Raw genomic sequence first — 24620 nt, 5'->3', positions numbered from 1 at the left:
CATACATAACATACATGTTCTTTATTTGAAGAATATTTTTTTCACAATAAATATATGCAGTGTATTTTATGCAAATAAAGATGTTTGCTACTACTCAACTAAACACTCTGACTCAACATGTTTAAGTAGGTGTTTAATTAATAAACCCTTAAGTATTTTTTGCGTGTGTTTATAGGTAAGTACACAAAATCACTCAAATATTATATACCAAATATGGAACATACGGCGCATAAAGAACTATAAAGTAACTCGCTATTCTACAGAAGAGCTGAAAATATAACACAATTATATAAATAATAATAATTAAATAGATGTATTCAAAGAATTTTCCTCATAGAGTGTACATTATTCGCGCATGCGTTCTATTCCAATCTAATACGCATTTTTAGTATTTATTTCACAACGATAATATCAATTTAATTGTATTATAAATAATAAAAATAGTTATATGCAAAGAGATTTATTATAACATATATAATATATTAATATATATTACAGTAATAGTAACTTTACAAATGTAGAGCCAAAAAAAGTTAATTATTACACAAAGGTCATTAGACATTTATTTAAATTAAGTTTAACATTGGTTAAAAAAATGTTATTAACTTTTCATAAATAAATTTCACGCTAATATATGTAATGAACTTTAATAATTTTGAAAACAATAAGTAGATATTATATATGAATAGTACTAACCCAGTGCATCGCTCCCCTCTCTTCGTACACTCCCATCTGGGGGTCAATTTTTCCGTTTTCTATGAAAATTCGAAAGAACGTATGGGCCTTTGCCCCACTACACTGCGGCACTCACACGCGGCAGTCGGCACATATCCGTGCGCTATTCGCCGTGGCCGACGGGCAACTACCAACTAGCTACTATCGAGTGCGAGTAGCGACTACGACTAGCATCCGTATTACAAGCGCCAAGCTCGTGCCGAGTGTTCCGCGGGCCGCAACAGCTCTACACGAGCGCCGAGCCAGTATCGCAGTGGGACGAATCGCGGTAAATCGGACTCCGCCCAGCCCCGCCTACGAGTGAGCGACCGCCACGAGAACGCTTTTTTCTTTTTTCCGAGTCACTTTTGAATTTTTTGACGCGACTTTTTTCAACTGCAATATTGTAACGAATTGCGCTCGAGTGGCTCTCTTGCTATGAAATGTTTTCAACCAGCGTCGCGGTGAATACTGTTAATATTTCGGTAGCAATGTGTAAGGTCACCTCATATGTAAAGTTTGATTTGTAGATAAAACTAACATTCATTAATCACCTACTATTTAAGAAATGTTTATGGCTATATCATTTTTAATATTATTAACGTAATATCTAGTTGCGGACTTGAGGTAGATATAGAGATGATATAGATATATATATACACACTAACTTACATATATAGATACACTTACCTATTAAATTTTAATGAGATAATTTTTTTTAAGTGGTCGTAGACGTCATAACACTGTTTAAATTACAAATTATTTTCTATTTTGGTTTAAAATATACGTATTACTATGCTTCACTTTACACTTATTTCTTTGTGCAACCACTTTTAGACACGTGGTAGCGTGTGTAATATACCACGAACTATTTGGAGTCACTTTTGACCCCCTCATAACTCTTTCAAAATTTATTTCAAATAGCCATATCGAATTTGGCTCGTATTTTTAGACTTGCGAGATAATAATATGTATCTGCTCCAATAACTGGGATTTGTATTAATTTTTATTTCACTATTTAGATCAAATCAAATAAACACACACTTCAAACTTATATAGATAAATAGTATAGCACAGGCATACGTTGGACTCTCCAGAGTTAAAATCTAGATGGAGTAGGTACATCTTATTAATTTAGATCCAAATAAAATCAAGGCACAATGATACCTCCCCAACTTGGCCAAATTAAGTATATAAAAAAATAGCATACTGAATGGGCAATTCATTCAAAAATTACAAAGGTACAAGAAAATACCACAGTAAATACAATTATAACCCGTAAACAAAGGAATATACAGTACATTAACAAAAACCATTTTGTATAAATTTTATTATGAATAAATACCTATTGATAATTTCTGTAAAATAAGTAATGATATCGTATCAAAAACATAAATGTGAAATGAGAGCCAAACTCAATAGAGGCCTCAAAAGAAGTGAGGTCTTAATGGGTACCAAATAAAATGATCAGTTCTGAAATTTATTTATAACAACAAAAAATATTCTTAGATAAGTTATATGTCTAGATAGAGCCTGTTGCAGCTACTTAACCGATTTAAACAGGCTAGGTTTATTTCTTTAGTGTGCGTGACAAGCTACGCTCTACACTCGCATTGTATGTCACTTTGTGTTAGTGTGCGTGTATTGCTCAAATTAACTGTAAACCGGTCTATCTAGAAGTAAAAATAATATAAGTAAATATTTTATAACAATTTAAAATATAATTTCTTTTTATAACTTAGCTTATTGATAATGACCAGAAAGTCAGAATCTTGTAAAACTATTCCCATTCTTGTTTCCGGAAAGGTGTCATTATTTCTTGCAATTAAAAATATTATTTTCTACCCACGCCGTATTACTTTCGCCCTGACTTAGAGATAGACAGTAAAAACAATTCTTCGTAATGTATTTAGAAATAGCATAGAACATAAGATAAGTATTAGGGCTGTATAAAAATTTTATTCAAAAAAATATTTAAACATAAATATATAAAAACCCAGAAACCATACTTTTTAGAGGATCTGAGAAAGAGAGGGGAAGGGGCCACGTTACGTTAATATTAAGTTTTATTTTTTAATATTGTTTTAATTTTTAATAAGAAAAGAGATGTACTTCAATAAAAATGTTTACTTTGGTTCCTGTGCATAATAGGCGAATTGAAAAATATTGGGATAATGTTGTTTCAATAAAAAAAAAATATTCAAATATAACAATAATCCTAATGAGATGTATGATACGTTTGTTGTTGAGTTTTTTTCTATATTTACTTCTTTGATAGTGAACTCAGGTGCTCCCTTGTCATTTAATGATTAGGTAACAGCTGGTATTCATAGGTCCAGACAACGGCTATATTAACTACATATACTTATGAGTTTATTAGTGAGTGATCATTATATTATCATGATCTTAATATAAAATGTTTGTTCCACTGCAAAGTTTATGCATCTTAGACATAAATATAAATAATTAAAATCATCAAATAAAGTAAAGATAACTTGGAATGTTGTTAACTCAGCTTCTGGAAGAGTGAAAGACTACAACTTTGATCTATAATCTATTAATAGGTAGATAATACTTCAATCTGAACAGAAAGTTGCTTCTTCTTTTCAGATTTTTTTAAACGTTCTAGTTTCACAAATACCAGCGTTGCTCAGTCACTTCATCTGGAAAATGTTGGTAAACTGGAGTGTAAACAAATTTTCAAATACACTTTTGTAAGCCCTGCAGAAATAATTAATACTTTTAGGTCTCTAGACGTCACGAAAAATCTACTGATTCTATTTCTGTAAAACTAATTATATAATAACAAACTAATATGAATTATATATTAATATTTAATATTTGTGCTGTGTACCTGCCTTCTTTAAAAAAATCAGTTTTAGAACATTTTGTCAGTAATGCTCCTAAAGCTGTGACTGATATCGGTGAGAGCACCGTAATAGTAGGCGACTTGAACATGGGAATGATTACATATAACACTGTCAACAATATCCCGTACACAATTCCCCAGGTTATTGAATAAGATAAAAACTTAGCATCTATATTACTAGATTTTCTATCGTTCACAAACTTAAGTCAGTATAATTACGTTTTAAATAACGATTCTAAAATTCTTGACTTAGTTCTTTAATTCAAAATATAAACTTCACCAGAAAGTCAAAACATTTGGCAACCCTAGGGATAAGCTGGAATTCGACAATCAACGGGAAAGGTGTAACTGTTTTGAAAAAACGTGGAAAATTACATTTATAAAATCGAAATATCCATGAAAAAGAACCCTAGATTATTATATACATTCATTAAGAATAAGAAGAAGAACTGCAGTGCATATCCTTCTCAAATGTGAAACAGTACAACGGTCGTCATAAACGGAACCGTATATATGTAATTTGTTTGCTAACACCTTCGCGGAGGCTTACACATTAACAAATAATAATACTTATGTAAACCGAAACACTACTACCCCTTTTAGCTTAAGCACTGATGTCGTCGTCTCACCAGCTATGTCGATGTTCTCTTTATTATTTACCGAATCAGAGTTCCGTAAAGTATTAGGTTGTGCAGATGACAAAAAGGGTGCAGGTAGTGATGGCATTCCAGCAGTATTTATTAAAAGATGCAGTAATGTCTTAGCTTCACCTCTTAGACTTATATTTAATAAATCTCTAAGTACAGGTGAATTCCCTAAACAATGGAAAAACGCTTTAATTGTACCTGTGTATAAATCCGGAGATAAATACCAAGTCTCCAACTATCGGCCTATTTCAATCTTAGTGACCTTTGGTAAGGTCCTTGAAAAACTTATAACTTCTAAATTAACATGGTATCTAAAACAAACCGTGACTAATGAACAACATGGGTTTGTAAAGGCGCGTTCCACTATCTCTAATTTAGTATCATTCTCAAATGTTTTGGTTGAATCATTAGAGAATCGGATTCCCGTGGACGTGATCTACACAGATATCAGCAAAGCGTTTGATCGCGTTAATCATATAATAGTGATTGAAAAATTGAAGAAAGAAGGACTTTCCGGTTCTAGTTTAAAATGGTTTTGCTCGTATCATCAAGATAGTCACTCTACAGCTATAATCAATGGTTTCGTATCTAATTCTTACAAAAATATATGAGGCATCCCACAGGGGTCCCATCTAGGTCCAATATTATTTTATATATTTATAAATGACATAACACACTGTTTTAAATTTTGTAAATACTTTCTATATGCTGACGATCTCAAAATATTAAGGCCAATAACATCATTTTAAGATACCAAATTACTTCAACAAGATCTAAACAGATTGACTTATTGGTGAAAATTAAACGATATGTCTTTAAATACATCCAAATACTTTACAATGCAATTTACACGCAATAAAGATACCACAGTTAATACGTATACTCAAATGCTCAAGGCCTATCGAATGTTACTGATTTTAAGAACCTCGGAATTTGTTTTGATAAAGAATCTAAATTTCACAAACATATTGACAACATAGCCAATAAAGCATTCAGAATACTCGGTTTTATTATTAGGAATACCAAAGAATTTAAATTTCATTCAACCAAAATAGCATTACTTAACTGTTTTGTCCACAGTATGATATATTTATATGGCGTATTGAGAGTGTGCAAAGACGCTTTATGTATCATATATCTTATAATGGCTTCTTAGCGAAACAGCTCTCAAGCTACCAAAAAAGGCTAAAACACTACGGTATGCTCCCACTGGCGGATAGAAGGGTAGTGTTAGATCGTTTGTTTTTACACAATATTTTAGCGGTAAAATAGATTCTCCATGCTTGCTATCAAAATTCAAAATAAAGGTCCCTACAAAATTAATACGAAAAAATACCTATTCGTTGTTTGTAGAACCACTATCTAGGACTATCTGGGTTAAAACGCAACTATTTCCAGGCTCTGTAGGTCATCTAACTCACTGGCCAAATCGCAGAACATTGATTTATTCATTCCGCTTGCTCAATATAAAAAGAAAATACTTAATTTACACACGTGACTTAGAAACCTTGTTTTCATATTTCATTTTTATTTTTCTATTATATATAACAATAATTATAGATTTTAGTTTTAAAATTGTTAAAATTACTGTCTTATAAACGTAGTAAAATGCTGTCTTATGAATGCTGTGGTAGCTTATAAGTGAATTAACTCTTATCCATATTATTATTATATTTTAAGTTTAAGCATGTAAAGAGTGTAATTTGTTAGTTGCCCAAATAAATAAATAAATTTATTCAAACAAAACAAATCTTTTAACTATTACAAATAATTAAAAAGTTCAATAGTTGATGTCAAAGCACCATAACTTGCAATAGTTTTTAATAATTTTATTAAATGCTGTGTATCCTGACCATCTGAAATATAGTAAAATTACACCAATACTTAAATCGATGCCCTTCTGAGACGAATAACGTCTTGTCTCCGTTTTGCCTACTATACTTAGATTTATTTCTTATATATTCGGTCGCGGGTATATGAGGCCATCCAACTTCCGCTTCCCAGTAAAAGACACCAGGACGGTTTTGTCAGCAACTCAGTGTCTTTGCACCATTTGGATATAATATTTAAGAGCTTTCTGTATAAGGTACGAGATAGTACTTTGGCTGTCGCCTGGAATCATTATCACCAGGTCATCAGCATAACCTTGAGTGTTGATACCAAGTTCATCCAACTTATCGAAAAGTTCATCAATGACAGGGGTGCATAGTAGAGGCAATGGATGTCCACAAGGCCTCCTTGTGGACATCCATTAGTGGTTATAACATCAAGAGAGACTCTTTGTAGCCGCAATCTTACAGTCCTACTCGAGAGCACTGACTCAACTAATTTGACCGTAGTATAGTCGGCCATTTTATCGGCTAAACTAAAGCCCTTATGGATCTTATCAAATGCTCCTTCAATGTCTAGGAAGGCGCAAAGCCCTTTTAACCCTGACTACGAGTTGTAATAAGGTGGTTTCAGAAGATTTACCTCTACAATAGGCATGTTGAGTACCATACTCATATGGGGTTATTAGGCAGAATCTTGTCTTGTTAATATGATGTACCTGTCTATCACCTTCTCCGTAACTTAATTCCGTAAATAATAAGGATGAAGTAAGGCAGTAGCCTTACGGGTCGGAAGGACTTTGGAATTGAGTAGTCCTTTCTGCTAGCCTTGGGAATAAGCAGTACCTTGATCTTAGTTCACTGTTTTGGGATATTTCCACATGCGAAGCTCGCTCTGTAGATTCTGATTAAATGAGGAAGGAGAATGTCAATTCCTCTCGGCAGCAAAATAGGATGGATGTCATCCTCTCCAATTACTTTATAGGGTTGGAACGTTTTAATCGCCTATTTTACCTGTGCTAGTCTTATTACTTTGGCGGACATACACCAGTCCTCCCTACAAGTTCTATATGGTGTCTATATGGTATCGCCTTAATGCCCAATGGGTTGAGACTAGAAGTTCCAAGGTTTTCTTCTCATCGGATGTGAAGGTCCCATCTAGTTTCTTAAGAAGACTCAGTTGGTTTGGGCGTACTCTCGAGAGCCTTTTTAGAAGTTTTGCATCTTAAGTCGTACTCATAACATCCTCCCATAGCTTCCTACCTACCTTCCATGATGCCCTACGGGCACTCCTAATTTATTTATTGTATTCCGTCAAGGATTAAGCTTGCCAATTTTTGGTGTTTTTAGCCTTGGTGAATAATGTTCCGCTTTTCTTTTTAAGGTTAAGGTTCTTTCTCAAGTTTAGAATTCCACCGTGATATTTCTCGATTTGAGGTTTTTGTTTCTAGTGGACAGCTCGCTTCATAGGCATCTATAACGCAAAGTATTGCGTCTGAGCCGACACTTCTAGATAAAGACTCTCTAGGGACTTGATACACTTCGGAATTGATTCGAGGTTCCACATTAGGTTTACCTGATAAGTGTCCCAGGCAGTCCGTCTCGGATTCCTAACTTTAAATGTTTCTGCACTTAGATCAGACAAAATTTCTAAACTACATTTATAGGGCCAGTTTATGTATGTATGTATATGTATATCTACTCCCGTAGTTGTAAAAGCTTTAGCTTCTAATAAACGCGAAAAAAGAAGACTTGCTATGATCGGCGCTTGTGATCGCGGTAAACATTTAAAACACGTATTATATGATCGTACACGCTGGCGAATGACATTACGAGCTGAGACTATCCTATAACGGTGGCGTAACAAAGAAGTAAGTAAATGCGTGTGGTAATTTATGTGGTTGTGATGATCTTTTAACAGATTCACAATATGATCTCGACGCGGTAATAATATTGGATTGCGATTTTTATAGGGAACATAAGCACTAGTTAATCATCCACCAGCAAGTAAAAAGCCTTCTGTCTAATATGCGGGTTGAAGCAGAAGTGACATTTTTATTACTAATTGCTTTTTATGTCTTGAGAAAAATATTTTTGTTGCAAAAAACATATGGCAATTAATTCAGCAGCTTCTAGATCAGATAAATTAATGAAATTGTCGCGTGGAAGACGTTTAAGCATTCAGAGAATGTATACAATCGTGCGAAGTAATTTTAGCCAAGTTGATGTCCTAAGAACTAAATCAAAAATAAGTAAGTTCTCGACTTCGACAACGGTGGCAAACGTATGGGCCCTTCTAGTTTTAGGAAATGTTTCGTCATTATTAGGCTTAAATGGTTTTATGGGCCATTCATTTACTGATCGTTGAGCCTATGAAGGACCATATCACCACAGCTGATTGACAAGTAATTGAGAAGGTAGAAGGCCTCAAGAAGCAGAGTCACTCAGATTTTCTCTACCATCAATATGGAAAAAACGGTTGGGAGCAATATTTTCTTGAATTTTACTGACATGATGTGACAACACATTGCATCTATAAAACAAAAGGTACTTTGTGTAGAATAATAAGAAGGAATAAAATCCAATACACCATTATTATCCATAATGTGATGGTAGAGTGTTTGTCTCTGGTGGTGGGGCCTGAAAAATATGATGAATATAAATAACAGAAATTATACTTGTTTACAAATGAAAATATAGTAATAAGATAAGAAAAGAATTAACATCAAAGACTATCTCCTCGATTCCAGCTTTACCAGTGACAGCCGTTAAACTGCTGCTCGGACCACCACCAGTATGCAAAGCCTCACCACATATTGCCAAAGCTTTTTTTGGGCTTGGTTTTCCAGTCTGCCCACACCTGAACATATTTGTCTGTAAATTAATGTCGTCATGCATGTTTTTTTTATTTATCTATTAAGTAAACTGATTATAGCATATAGTTCACGTTATAGAAATAGCACTTTAATGTGACCAATACATGTAGATTCTCACATTTTTTCTATTTGTCTATTGGAGTTTAGAAGTTTTACAAATTCCTCCCATAGCCTGTCAGCTTTTATTCAGCCTTGAGGCCCTTGCTATATCACCTCTCTTGTTATATCACCATGGCTAGAATATAAGATAAAGAGAGGAAGGGTCTATTGACAAAGGGTCAATCAAAATTGTATTTCGTAAGTAGTAGTATTAGTTCATGTCGCGTATCACGTCATTGTTTACTTTAACTTTCAAGTGCTCAAATATTATAGTTTTTAACAAAGGAAGATTACGAAGTAACTAATAATTTACATACCTTTCCATAAATTCTAATAAAGCTGCGAACTATTCTGGGCTTGCTCGAGATCTAGATTCCATCCTATAAAAGGTATTACAGCATTTAAGGTAAGTAGGTATATTTCATTCAAATGCACGGTATCATAATATTACCTACTTATTTCGAGTCACGATAATGTTCAAAATTACATTACGCACTGTTAGGTATATTATAATAAACAAAAAAACCCCGGGCGGTCGTTGTACGGGCCCGTACAGCCGTATTCGTTATTTAATAATTAATTATCAAAGCCATCGTTGCAAGATTTTGAAAATATTGTTCTTTCTACAAACGTATAATAGCACGAGGAATAAATACTTTTAAGGATTTTTGGTTTGTTATAGCCAAAGAAGTATAACTTCTTGCGTGCATACATAAGTACACACACACTTTTTTAATTTTAGGTAATTTACTAACCGAGACTTAATTTCGGAATTAATATTATTTTTTTGTAAAGTTAATTTAAAGATGGTTTGAAAATCTTGAATTGCGTCTTTAGGGTGATTACAACTGTATGATATTTTTCTGAAAATCCGATTTTTGAACTGTTCTGGTGTAAAATTAGCACCGTGTCGCTTAGTCAATTTCTCCTTTCAAGCGTGGATATTAACCTAGAAGTTACCTACCTCTCTTTCTATCGCATGACTCTTACCTCTACCACAGTAGACATATGTATCAGTATGGAAACTAAGCCTTGTTGATAAAATACTTACCTACATGTGCGTACACTCCATTGAAGCAATAGGGTTGTCAGATTATTTTTCTTGCCAACTTTAAAAAGGAGTTTTGGAACGATGTTCCTTATGGGGATTTGCGGAGCGTAAAAAAGTAAAAAGCGTAAGATTTTTATGTTTAGTGTATGTATGATAGCTGTACAGTGTATAATGCAATATTATAGTCTACATGACTGATGATGACTGACTGTTATCTAATATTTTTAAACAACATTTTATGAATGTTTTTCTTGAACGTATTTTTTGTTTAATTTTCGTCTAAATATTTTATTTGAAATATTGACGGGAATCTTTAAAATATGTGTTTTTAAACATTGTCCGTTGAAGTTTCACTTCTACCACAGTCTTAAGAAACTCTTCCCTGCAGTCATCCCACGAACATGTCGAGACGGGGCAAGTATTGTTTTCGTGAGTGTCAATAACGAATTTCGAGAGTGTCAATTACAAATATGACACCCATTTCAAGATCCAAGATGGCGGATGTGACATTTTCAATGAAATCAATATGAGTGTAGAGATATGTTGGTGAACACACAATTTTATTTCAAAAGACCAGCGTTATTGGCTTCGGCACCTTGGATTTACATTCTGACATCTGTATCTATTTCAGCACCCTCGAAAACCACGAAAGCGACACGCGCGACGAAAAACTTGATAATTGTATGCAGCCGTCATCAGTGAATTTCATTTGACAGCACTAGCTGGTATTGCTTTCAACACTCACGAAAACCATGACGAAACACATGTAGGTAAGTATTTTTAAACAAAATAAATAAATATAAAAAAACATCCTAGAAAACCATTAATAAAATAATACTCATAAAAAAGGATAATAAATATTGCATCTTAGTGTAAATTGTGAATAATGTTCACGAATTTATCATAATCGATCTCACGGACTTATAATTCGAATACCTAATAATTATAATAATAATAATATAACAATAAATCATTCTTATGTACTCTACAACTTTATAGTTTAGAAAACGAAAACTGGAGTTTTGATATAGCCGAGTTCAAATAGCACGCAATACGCTGGCATTTTTAAAAAGATCGCGGAAACAAATAACAACGTGACACTCGACTCGTACTGACCGCGAAAACCGCTTAGGGGCCTCGTCGATGCGCGCGTTTGTGTGAGTGTGTCATTTTGAACGTTTTTTAAAAAGTAATTTTATCTGAATATTTGTTTAATACTTACCTACACATAATAGTTACGACCTAGCCGTCTTTAACAATATTATTTATAACCTCATGTTGAGAGTATTATCATTTGACCATACTAATTATATATAATAGTCGAAGCACTTGTGGCTGTAATCGCGACGACCGTCTTCTTGAAGGTAGTTACTGAAAAATCAGTGTTGGGTTATACCCAACTAGTATGCTGAGGAGCAAACCTTTTTGGGAAAAAACACTGCAAACACCAGCTTATTATGTCGATCTACAATAAGCCTTACTTTAGTTTTTTCTTTGTATCATATTGTATATTAGTTTTAATTAGATGCATATTAAGTATATATATTTTATTTGTAATTATTTAGATAAATTTTTCATATAATTTTTTATTATATATAAAATTTATTATATATAATATATTATAAATAAAGGTATACCTACATTCAAATTCAAATATTTTTATTTAAAATAAAATGTAATACCACTTAGTGAAAGTCCAAAACTACCACCTATTCCAAAAAGAATGCCTCTTAAAACGTAAGTTGGCTTCTTTTTTTTTCATAGAAAATATGGTTATAAAGTAATATCGTACAATTAAACTTATTATTAAATAGTTCAGACAATTAAATAATAAGTTTGCCTCAGGGCAGCTCGCTCACTTCCCAATCTGTGGTATCATTAAGAAAGTCATTTATGTTATAATAACATTTACCACACAAACGTTATTTAACAATTCTTTTGAATTTCGTAATACATTTGTTTTGAACATATTCTGGGATCTTGTTGTAAAAGCATATACATCGCCCCACAAAATACTAACTCGACTAAACCATGTAGGAGGCATTAAACGTTTATCTGTTCCTGGTGTCATAACTTCAGGTAAATGAGTTCATGAACCTATTTTTGCCTAGGTTTTGGTTAACCAGGATTTAAATGCGGTTGTTTTATTGTTTTCAGTTATAAAAACATCAAAGGATTGATCAATCTAAACATTACATTCAACTGACACCATCTCTCCACGCGAGTGATATGGGAAAAAAAATCGTGAATGAAACACGTACCTATAATGTAATAAACTAGTTATCCTTTGAAGATTCGGGACCCTTACACCAGCATTATATTCTGTAGATCTCTCCTAAAAAGAGTATATTGTTATTTGTTATCTAAGCTAAACAGAAACCAATCAGGAAGAACAAAACGGCAATGGCTCATTTGGTAATTATTTAAATAGAATAACAAACACTGTAAAATACAATTTTTATTAATGAGTTTTTAGAAATATACAGCACATTCATAGCACAACGAAACGCTTTCTAGTAATTTAGAAAAATATATATCTCAATTCAAACAACACAATGGACAGGAATTCCTTTCCATTGATAATAACGCGCGTAATTACGCGCGGCAAATATTGGCTTTGGCTGCACGGGTACTCACAGAACAACCTGAAATTATAATATAAAAGAAAATAAAAAGTACACGCGAACACTTACGGAGTCGGAATAAATTATAATTTAAAGAAATTATACAATTAATATAAGATATTCTAATGTGTATTTAAAATCTTTTGACAGCGTTAATCAGTCATGAGAAAAAAGCTTTCTTTGTAAACTTCAATCAAAATGTGTTATTTAACATGTTAAGACTTCTTTCGGAGGGAAGCAAATACCTACTTACAAAGAAGACTCAATGCGCGTCAAATTAATTTTCCGCGTAATATTATATATATTCATATAGATACGTCCTTCTACAGGAAAGTACCTTCGTTTATTGACAACTGGGCCGAGAGGGTCGTATAAAGTGTATCAAAGTCCACTTCTAGCGTTATTTAGCGGACAGAAAAGGTACATTGAATTACATTTCAAACGCGTTCTTTATTTACTATCATTTTTCTATATTCAATATTTTGACGACTGCTTTATCTTTTATAAAAACTACAGTTAAAAAGATTTTATACAATTTATATTTGACATGGGACGTTTCCTTCCCTAAAATATGGTCGAGGGAGGCGATGGCTGGCCCATGCGTCATGCTCGTGAACGGCTGCTACTTGCGGTGGAAGGATGATCCTGTAGCCGGAAACTCTGCTTCATGGTTTTAAAATTAAAAATTATGTTTTTTATAGTTGCAAATAAAATGGTCGCTAAATACCTTTATTTATTTACGATGTGTGTGTGGATTGATGCTTCTACTGTACCATGGCCTACTATTATTGTTGATACAGTAGTAGTCGACCATGACTGTACTCAATAATTCTTGTTTTTACGTATTAATTTACTATTTTTTTCGAGTATTTGTAGTTTGAGTATTATAACTGCATAACTTTACATATATTGTAACTGAAATGATTTGTGAGTGAGCGATTGACACAATGGCGTTCTTGCCACTTCTTCTTATTAAAGCTCTACCCTCAAAGGCGATGGGAATATAATATGGGAATATAAAAAGAAAAGTTATTTCCTTGACCTGCATGAATAAAGTGATTTTGATTTGATTACCCTAAGGGATTAAGCTTTTGATTACTGTTAGTAAAAATATAATATTTATTACAAGTTTAAGCAGAATAAAATTGTCAAATTGTAAGTAGAGGTATTTTGTGAGTATTGCATGATAATATGTAGATTAGGATTCTTTTATTGTCGTTTGCTTGAGTTCTCGTAACAGGTTTCGTCATGCTCGCTTAAATGTCACTGCTTGTGGCGGCGACATGGGACGGGTCGTGCCCTTCCCTAAAATATGGTTGAGGGAGGCGATGGCTAGCTCATGCGGCATGCTCGTGAACGGGCGCTGCTTGTGGTGGCTGGATGACTCGGTTTCAGATTCTTAAAAGATATTATATATATATTATTTATAATCGCTTATAAAATGCTCACAGAAAACCTTTATTTATTTACGGTGTATATGGATGATGCAGCTACTGTACTTAATAACTTTTGTATTAATTTACATTTACTTTTTTGAGTTACTCGGGTAAGGCATTGACTTTTTGACGTTTGAGTATGTTTGTTGCATCATTTTACATATTATATTGTAATTGAAATGATTTGGGTTACGGCGCTGGGCACAAAGGATCCGAACTGCAAAGTTCTTAAGAGGAAATATAACCGTGCCTCCAGATTTTTTAAGATGCCATTCGCCCGTGCGACGTCAAAGCACGTCGTCAAAATCGGCGAGCAGCTTTCCAGTTACCCGACCGGAACACGCCAGTTCTGGTCGTTGTCGAAAGCTGCTCTTGAAAACTTCAACCAGCCGTCCATGCCGCCGTTGCACATGAGGAAAGACACCCTGGCCCATACGGCAAAAAAGAAAGCCGATCTCCTGTGCGCTCTTTTCGCCTCCAACTCGACTCTTGACGACAACGGAAAAACACCGCCGATCATCCCGCGGTGTCAGAGCTCTATGCCTGAAGTACAGTTCAGACAGAAAACTGTTAGGTGAGCTCTGTTTTCGTTGGACGTCAGGAAATCGAGCGGGCTGGATGGCATTTCTCCAATCGAGCTTAGAACGTGTGCCCCTGAGTTGACGCCGGTTCTAACGCGTTTATTCCGTCACTCTTATTCCAAAGGCGTAGTCCCTGACTCATGGAAGTCAGCCCTTGTCCATCCGATCCAAAAAAAGGAGACAGTTCAGATCCGGCAAACTACAGACCTATTGCTATTACCTCCCTGCTCTCCAAAATCATGCAGAGCATAATTAGCCGACTGCTTTTAGTATACCTAGAGGGTCACCAGTTGATCAACGACCGACAATACGGCTTTCGCCATGCACGGTCGGCAGGTGATCTGGTATACCTAGCACATAGATGGGCGGCGACTATTGAAAGCAAGGGGGAAGGCCTGGCAGTTAGCCTGGATATAGCGAAGGCCTTTGATCGTGTATGGCACAAGGCGCTCCGCTCAAAACTTCCATCATTTGGGCTTCCCGAGAGCTTATGCAAGTGGACCTCCAGCTTCCTCACTGGGCGCAGCATACAAGTCGTTGTCGACGGTTTTTGCTCGAATCCCAAGCCCGTGAACGCTGGAGTGCCCCAAGTCTGTGTGCTATCTCCCACGCTGTTTCTTCTGCATATCAATGATATGTTGGACAACTCCAACATGCATTGCTATGCAGACGACAGCACTGGGTCTCTCTCGGGAAAACGTCAACCAGTCCCAGGAGAAACTTATGTCTTCTATCGAGTCCTCTCTCGAGAAGGTCGCGGAATGGGGTAAATTGAACCTTGTCCAATTCAACCCCGAGAAGACCCAAGTTTGCGCGTTTACCACTAAAAAAACCATTTACCGTATCACTGCTCTTCGACTACGCTTCCCTTAAAGCCTCGCCTAGTATCGGAATACTGGGTCCCGAAATCTCGAGCGATTGCCAATTCCGTGGCCAACTGTAGGGCAAAGCCAAATTGGCTTCGAAGAAGCTGGGCGTCATCAATAGAGCACGGAAATACTTCAAGCCGGCCCACATTCTACCGCTCTACAAAGCGCAGGTCCGGCCACACATGGAGTATTGCTGTTATCTCTGGTCTGGCGCACCTCAGTATCAGCTCGATCCATTTGACCGCGTGCAACGCAGAGCAGCTCGAATTTTCGGAGACCCAGTGCTCTGCGAATGGCTGGATCACTTGGCGTTGCGTAGAGACGTCGCTTCATTGTGTGTCTTCTACCGCATTTATCACGGGGAGTGTTCCGAAGAGCTGTTTAACCTGATTCCTACCGCCAAATTCCACCTTCGCACGACACGCCACAAGTTAGGATATCATGCCCACCATCTGGATATGTGGCGGTTCTTCACATTGCAGTTTTTAAGGAGTTTTCTTCCACGTACTACAGAGCTGTGGAATGAGCTTCCTTGTGCGGTGTTTCCGGGACGATACGACATGAGTACCTTTAAAAAAAGCGCCTTCCTTAAAGGCCGGTAACGCTCTTGTGATTCCTCTGGTGCTGCAAGAGAATGTGTGCGGCGGTGATCACTTAACACCAGGTGACCCGTACGCTCGTTTGTCCTCCTATTCCATAAAAAAAACTTGATGTAAAAGAGTGGCAATCAGTTTAATTTGTTACAATTATGAATTGTAATAATTTGTTTTTATTTTCCTTATATGTCAAGTACTAAGTACTAAATAGAACAGGTACATACAGCATTAGCTAAAAAAAAGCTAAATAGGAGAGAGAAAGATATGGGCTAGGATGCTTAGCAAATTTTTGAACGGTATAACCGTCATATCTGCATTGCCATGGGAAACGTTTTCTTATAACAAACTATTTTCACAGATTTGAAAACATTTTTTTTATTTAAAAATTTGTATAATAATACAAACCATCCCATACAGCTATGTGATCCTTCGTCGTCTTAAAGGGATAAAATGCTTTGTCGGTTCCAGATAGGTTCTCCTCATGTGGTAACAACCAGCATTGTGTCCAACAACAGCTATACAGACAAAACTTTGCACAATCGTCTTTGGGAAGTTTGTCAGTCTTGTAATGTACCCAACCATGCCACTTCGCTGTAATCTGAATAAAATATCTCAACTTACAATATTGCTACCATACCATTCATACCAGAAAATCATGTCTTCTAAGCGTGTTATTAAAAACGAATATAATGCTATATACCTACGACCTACAAAATAATAAGAAGAAAAATATAGTTGTCTTCTTAACATGTTAGTGAGAAATAGCATGGTATTGAACTCCATTGAGCTTCCCATTGTAATATTAATTTAGTTAACAGAGCGCATATTCTATTTGTATTTCTAAATGGCTACCAAAAATGTTAATAAGATATTCCAAATTTTCAGCTTAGTCTAAATCATTCCTAAAATTCAGAGGACCGGTGACTCCATATAACCGTAGTCATTATCTTGTTCCATTATTCTAATATTTTCATCATCGCGAGTCACTTGACCACATTTTAAAAAATCAGCGGAATGGAGTCGCGGGACACTATAATATACTGATTTTTTACAAATTGTAATTTTACAAGGGATTATTGATGAAGAAATACACTAATAAAAATTGTTTATCAAAACTCGTCGTGTCTTCTAAGTTGACCATAATTTTAAATCCAAAGAACGTAGACTTCCAGCCAATCTTGGGTAGTTCTTGCCTTGTGACCAAGTACAGTCTTGCTGGTACGCCAAGGCACATTCTTAAAAAACGAATTGCTTAGCAGGTTTCACAGCCTGGGTACACTTTGGGTGAAACCTTAAGTGATTTTTCATAAAAATTAATCTTTGGGACTCCTTGATAAGACACCGTTGCCAAACCATGAACTGAAGCTAAATGATTAACCATGTTGCACTTTTGCAAGTACTTGTGAAGCTTCTAGGACTAATCAGCGTACACTTTGCTTATTGTACTGATCTTCTAATAATTATTTTCACCCGCGTATCAGGTCGTCAAGAATTTTGATCGAGCCACTATAACTATAGGGAATGATTTCGATAGAGAGCGTGTTAGTATATCTATCAATAGTACGATATACGAATGATCCTAGTTTTTGAAGTGTCTTTAAGATGACTGATGGCACGATACCCAGTTTATGCAAAGCAATCGCTGCAATTCTATGTTCTTAAACAATCCATGTTTATGTTTTTTTTATTGCTTTAAATATGTTGTATTTATTCAAACAAAACAATACTTATAACAATATTGACAGTACTATAATTACCTTAAATGAAAACTATCATTACGAAAAAATGTACCAAGACTACTGATAGCGTTGCCGCGATGGACAGCAAGGCTGAACCGTTGACAGAAATAGCTAGCAGCGCCTGAGTTTCCAATAGCTCTATAATTGAGGCGCGTAGATAGTACTTTGTACATTCTACGTGCCTCTAGGCCCCACGAGCCAATTGTCTTGACAGCAAAGGGCACAAAGATGTAACACTCGATGAAACCGTCGTATATTATTGCGACCTTTGCTGTCTTCGGCAGTCGAAGCAGCCCCAGTATTAACTGACGTAACTTGGACACGTATGTCCTTCGTAAAGAAAATAAGTTTCGACGCACGTCACGTGCCACTCTCCGTGCCTAAGCCTCCAGGGTCATTCCAGCCTCGAAAAAGAAATGGTCACTCGAGGATGGGTTTTTGATATTAAGCAAATAGTTCTGACCTGACTTGCGTCATAATCCCATTTGACCATTGGGTTAAACTCTACCCAACGACAGCGTGACGTCATATAATATGTGTTTTCAAAGTATTTATTACCAAAGCAGTCAGTACCCACCAATACTCCATCCTGTGAACATTAAATTATTAGCTCATCCACTAAGTGGACTATTATTGATAAGGGTGATCATTAGTCCTTGGAACCCCATGAAATAGGTTTTCTTTAATTTCATATTTATATTAATATTTGAGTGCAATATGCCTCGTATTATATTTATGCTAATAAATAACGATTGTCGTCGGTTTATTGGAATAATATTTTTATAACAATCGATCGAAAAGCGAATGTTTTTTATTTGTCACGCTTTCACACCGACAATCAATTGGAATGGAATTTCGTACACACATTGCCAGGGACATAGAAAAGTACATAAGTTATTTTTTTTTCAAGATGAACAAAATTATTTATACAAATCATCTGATATATTTCATCAGGTGCCCGAAATGTTTGGAAAATTTAGGTAAATAAACATTTCTTATATGCCATGCCATCTGGCGTTCCAAGTACTAAAAAGAGTTTATACAGGTTGGACCATTAAGTTATGCGAATTTAAACGAATTCTAGGTGTTTCCCTTTCTTTCCTCCCCATTAAAATGTCCCAATCCTCATCATATATCATAATTTAAGGTTATAATACTTATAATGTTTTTTTTAGAACGGTGTAGAACCTTGTAATAAGAGTGCAGCATTATAATCGTGGACTAAAACTCTATCAATTACAATATTTTTTACCTTATAATTTGTGCTACGGGATACATAGTTTTAACCCACAGAACACACGCAGTTCACCGTTGAAACGCTCCATTGTGACTAAATTTCCGAGAACAAAGCTACTAAACCTAATCACATTTCAATTTAGGTTTCTCACACGCATCTAGCCCGTACTTAGGTGATTAGGACTTACCATCAGGTTTGTTGGCTCTTATGTTCACTATTATAGTTACTTAGTATATAATATATCATTTTCACCTCATGATAAAATCATACAATATACATCTTAATTAGTGCCTATAGGCACTATATACATATAATCATCTCAGCCCGAAGACATCCACTGCTGGACAAAGTCCTCCCCCAAAGAGCGCCATGACGATTGGTCCTACGCTGCCCTCATCAAACCTATTCCGGCGATCTTGACCAGATCGTCGGTCTATCTTGTAGGGAATTTACCAACACTTCGTTATACTATATGCATATAGATAAACAAATTCATAATTAAACCTTTAACGTATCAGTACGCCATAGCTTGAAAAGAGATCCAATGAGACCGCCATTTTTCCTGATGATTCTAAAAAATCTTGCTATTTTGTCAAGAGCCAAATAATTCGACATTTTAATATTTTTTTAAATATCACTTTTAGTAATTAGTTCGCTTGCCAAATTTGTAAACAATGTTGACAGAAAAATTTATAATTTTGACATGACATACGCATGCACTACAACGGTCTGTGAGTGCGCCGTGACATATGACATGGCTGGATCATATTTAGGCAATGACGTTCTATATATGTATATAGGTATTATTTTAATACTTTTTTAGGAAGGTTTTAGGCGAGATTGAACCTCAAACAAAGATATTTTCATTACATATATGTGTATATATAGACAATGATATAGTATACTAGCAGACCCGACAGACGCTGTTCTTTAAATAGCAAAGAATGATGTGAGTATTCATGTGTACAAATGAAATACTTACAAAAGGATGTTTAATTATTATTAAAAGGAAAAAAAAAATATAAATGATATAAAATACCAGTGAATATTATTTTACCATAAAACAATAAATTCATCCAATCCATAAAAAAATAATGATAAAAATTCGAGTTTCATATATTAGTGATAGTATTTATTAATTGTAAAAAAAAAATAGCTGTATTGGAAGGCCGTAATCTCAAAAATATTGAATGATAAAATTTTAATTGTTAAAAATTTAAATAATAAAAATATAATATAACGCTTAGGGACAAGTCAAACAACATTGCAAACATGGGTGCGTTATTGTGTGTGATTCAGTCATAGTGGGTTAATATATTCAGCATACATAAAGTCGCCCAAAGAAATATAAATATAAGTAGTTTAGGGGCTGTTTCATAATGTCCAAGTAAAGTGGCAGATTGTTATAGGCTAGATACATTAATGTTTTCATAAAAGTTCCAGAAAATACAGATTGCGTTTCAACATCACTTCACCGCTAGATTCTACGTACTAGATGCTTAGAATATTGTTACTATAGAAATAGTCCCCGCGTGCCCCTTTTAGATAACAATAGTTTTGACAGAAGTCAGGTGTTGTCATACTATTATTATGTACAAAATTACCCGTAACGGAGGTTAATATTACGACATAATTAGGAATGTAAATGAATTTACACAATAGGGAAAAGCATATACTGGTTATTATATATTTATTAAAGGACCATAACATAACAAAAGATAAGTAATATTACAGAATTAATTTCATATAAATCACGATTGCTTTTTAAAATATTATGTAAATACTGTAGTCAAAACTCTAATAATGATCAGAAAATATATCATTATTATCAAAAATGTCCGAGTGGCTTTATACGTTAACTTATGCAGATAACGTTAAAACATTCATTTAAATTAACACCTTACTTGGTGGCAGTAATGTTCAAAGTATATTGTATACGCTTATAAGCAGCTCATTGTTATGGTGCGATCGATATGGTGCGGCGGTGCTTGGCGATGTATTTTGTTTTAGCAATTGAAATGTAATTATTTATCGAAATGATTAAAATAGTCAAGTTATTTACATAATTTTATTGATATAACTTACTGTTATTTTGACAGTTTTTCACTAAACACTTTGTCATTGAGTAGCGTTGTATTCAATGCAATATTCTGCCTTATAGACGTGTAGGCAGAGTTTTGCTTACACAGTTAAGATAAATATGCACTACTGAATTCTGAATTGTTTGCTTGATGTTTCCAAGTTACCACTACGATAGGTTGCAAGCTTGCAGCTCTATGCTCTGTGTATCTATGGTTGAGTTTACAAACAAAAATGTAGTTATCTATTTAATGACAGCACGAATTCTTAAGGACCACGAATTTATTAAGTGTATCCTAACACTGTGTGATGCAACAATAAAAATTAAATTATTGTCAGCTACAGTAAAGCACTTACATGAATAAATTCTAACGGAACTGCATCTTCAACGAGCCGTTGATTTTTATTTTTTGTGACTGTTTGTGTCACATAAAAGTGGACTGAACAAATTCTTGTATATTTATTTACTTGGCACCCATAAATCTGTTCATTCTCTTGCATTTATCCATTGTTTTTTTATTATTGGATCTAATGGAAACCTAAAATAGAATACTTTTGTTTATTATTTTATTACATATAGTAATTATCATGCCCCCTATTTTATTATCAATTATACGAGAACGAGCAAATGTCATTCTAATTTCCTTACTCCATACAAATACCGTTGTAAATAAGTACTTATAATAAATGCCTGCTGTATGCTATTTTTATAAACTTGACAGAAAAATCATGACTTAAACAAAAGCCCTATAAGATGGGTAAAACTACATCTATTTAATGGCAACATTCTCCTTATCACTGTTTTATATTATGTTTATTTTGATGAAGATAAATTTACTGAAAATATGTGATTATGGATAAAAAATCAATACTTTCGGAAATAATATTTATACTTACGCGCGGAAGCTAACTCCTGGATTTTTATATTAACTACGGCTATTGCAGCAAGACACACTGTACCCAACCATAGAGTTTAAAATATGTTTGAAAACATTAAAATCGCAAAAATACTATTCGTAAGCTAATCGCTTACCTATGACCTATGCAAGATCAATAGCTTTGTCCCGTTCTATCTCAGCCTAAGTTGTATTTCGCTTGTCATTTTGACAATTTGTAATGAAGTTACCGACGCTACTTCTGCAGTGTGATTATTCTAAGGGGCTGTGTCCCAATGTCCAAGTTAAGAAGGTTACTTGCTATTTGCGTCATTGAGACGAGATATTAAATGAACTCTATTGTACCTCCTATTCAAAAGACTGACAATTTGGACGTGACCAAAAGGGATGGAGAATTTTTGACAATGCAAAATAAAATCATATAGCAGAAGAGCCCAAGCGGGTATTTCAGGATTTATTCGAGTGTAGCAGAATAACATAATAGAGGAAAACTTCAAACCGTCAGGTTAAGGGAATTGCTCCTCATAATAGTCATATTACGAGTCAGGATGACAAGGACATTAAGATTCACCATCTGTATAATAATTTGACGGGCTTGAGATTTTCAGGGTCACGTTTTTTTTTATTAATTTTTATAAATATTTCATAACTTTTTGTTCTAACATATCACGTTTAAATCGTCTTTTGAATAGGAGCTACAATAGGGTTCACTTAATATTTGATCTCAATGAAGCACTGTATAAGACTTTTTCCCATTTTCTACCCCTTCGTATGACCACCCCAACCATGCAAACCGGAGGATTAATATTTTTCCGTTATGAAAAACAGGCGGGACGAATAAACAACGCACTAATTACATGTGATTTTTTTCTTTGTGTCTGTTTTTTTTTACATTGTTCATATATACTTATTTTTTAACATCCAATCCTCACAATCCAAATAAATGCCCACGACGCTCGAGTATATCTCTATTTACTCTTTTCTTCTCTATTTTTTCTCTTGGGCTTGTCAAATGTAACTATGACATCCATAGATGTGTAACAGCGGTGGGATAATATATCTATGATATCTGCTACTGTTTTTATCTGTGAAGATTTATTTAATGAAATAAATATCATTTATCACTAGATCCATCCTATAATTTAAATGCCCTTACCTGCTAGATAACACTATTTATAGGTTGTAAGTAGCAAGAAACCTATTCGGAACTTAAGTGTCCATCCCTACTCTGTGCTTGTACATTGTGAAACAGCCCCCTAGCACAGTCGACATATTATGTAACAGTATTGAAACTACCTTCAAACGTTCGAAATGATATACTCACACAAATATGCGGATCGACGAGGCACCTAAATGGTTTTCGCGGTGTTGCAGTTCAGAGTGTCGTGACTTGCGTCTAGATGAGTGTCATGTTGTTACTTCTGAAAAAAAGGCGCATCTAACACATTTTCAATAATTGAGTTACATGTATCAGTAAAAAGAGGCGCATCTACTGATATTTTTTATTTTATTTTTTTCTATTACAACTATATAAGTCCGTTAAACTCACTGTGAAATAGGGCAGATCTGTAGTATCATGGGATTTTACTTTTTGGATTGCAAAACATTTATTTTCTCCAATTTTCGATTTTCATATATACGTCTTATTCGTTATGGCGACAGATTTGATTCCGCGATCTTTGTATTGTTATCAGCGTATTGCGTGGTATACGGCTGTTTAAACTCGGCTCCATCAAAACCGAAGCTATCGTTTTTTAAACTATAAAGTAGTATAGTATATAAAGAATGATTTATTGTTATATTATTATTATTATTATAATTAGTAGGTATTCGAATTATAAGTCCGTGAGATCGAGTGTAATAAATTCGTGAACTGAATTCAAAATGTTACACTAAAATTGCGGCTGTAATATATTTTATTATCAAGTTTTTTTATGAGTGTGGTTTAATGGTTTTCGAGGATGTTTTTTTATAAGTATTTATTAAGTATTATTTTGGACAAAAAATAGTTTTCGTGGGTGTTGTAAGCAATTCCAGCTAGTGCTATCAATATGAATATTAAGATGGCGGCTGCAAAAAATTATAAACTGTTTCGTCATGGGTGTTTCATAGTTTTTGAGGATGTTGAAACTCATAATGCTGTTAAAATGTAAATCCTAGTTAGAGCTACATGAAATTATCAACTTTTTTATCATGGGTGTTGTTTTCATGATTCTCGAGGGTGTTGAAGATAATGCTGGACTTTCGAATTAAAATTGTGTTTACCTTCGTAAGAAATTAACACGAGATTGAACTTTTTATGTTTATGCATTGTCATGTCATTTCTAATATACCAAATACTACTACCGCTTCGGAAACAAATGGCGCTTTGAGAGAGAAGAAACGGCGCAAGAAACTCTCCCAGCATTATTTTTTTGCGCTCTTTTCAATAAAAATATACAATATTGTACAGTCATTTCTATCGCTATAAAATAATCA

The 24620-nt window shown here is 34.5% G+C and overlaps 2 protein-coding genes across 3 annotated transcripts in view; both read right to left on the bottom strand.

The window, feature by feature from the left end:
• Positions 1-976, bottom strand: part of LOC126978794 (protein apterous-like) — a 74082-nt gene extending 73106 nt beyond the window's left edge. For both annotated transcript variants that reach the window (XM_050827869.1, XM_050827870.1), the window contains exon 1: positions 697-976. In XM_050827869.1, the coding sequence (XP_050683826.1) occupies positions 697-732 (36 nt within the window). In that variant the 5' untranslated portion in view covers positions 733-976. The remainder of the gene's footprint in view (positions 1-696) is intronic.
• An 11559-nt stretch (positions 977-12535) lies between these two features.
• On the bottom strand, positions 12536-19835 carry LOC126978800 (probable NADH dehydrogenase [ubiquinone] 1 alpha subcomplex subunit 12). Its single transcript, XM_050827876.1, has 4 exons — positions 19672-19835; positions 18394-18519; positions 16597-16789; positions 12536-12730 (listed from the first exon to the last, which is right to left on the bottom strand). Exons 1-4 carry the CDS (start codon positions 19780-19782, stop codon positions 12681-12683), a joined length of 480 nt encoding a protein of 159 aa, XP_050683833.1. The 5' UTR covers positions 19783-19835; the 3' UTR covers positions 12536-12680.
• Positions 19836-24620: the final 4785 nt, after the last annotated feature.

The sequence above is a fragment of the Leptidea sinapis genome, chromosome Z, assembly GCF_905404315.1.
Source record: "Leptidea sinapis chromosome Z, ilLepSina1.1, whole genome shotgun sequence".
NCBI classification, from domain to species: Eukaryota; Metazoa; Arthropoda; class Insecta; order Lepidoptera; family Pieridae; genus Leptidea; species Leptidea sinapis.
The sequence above is the reverse complement of the archived record's forward strand: the minus strand, read 5'-3'. Positions and strand labels throughout refer to the sequence as shown.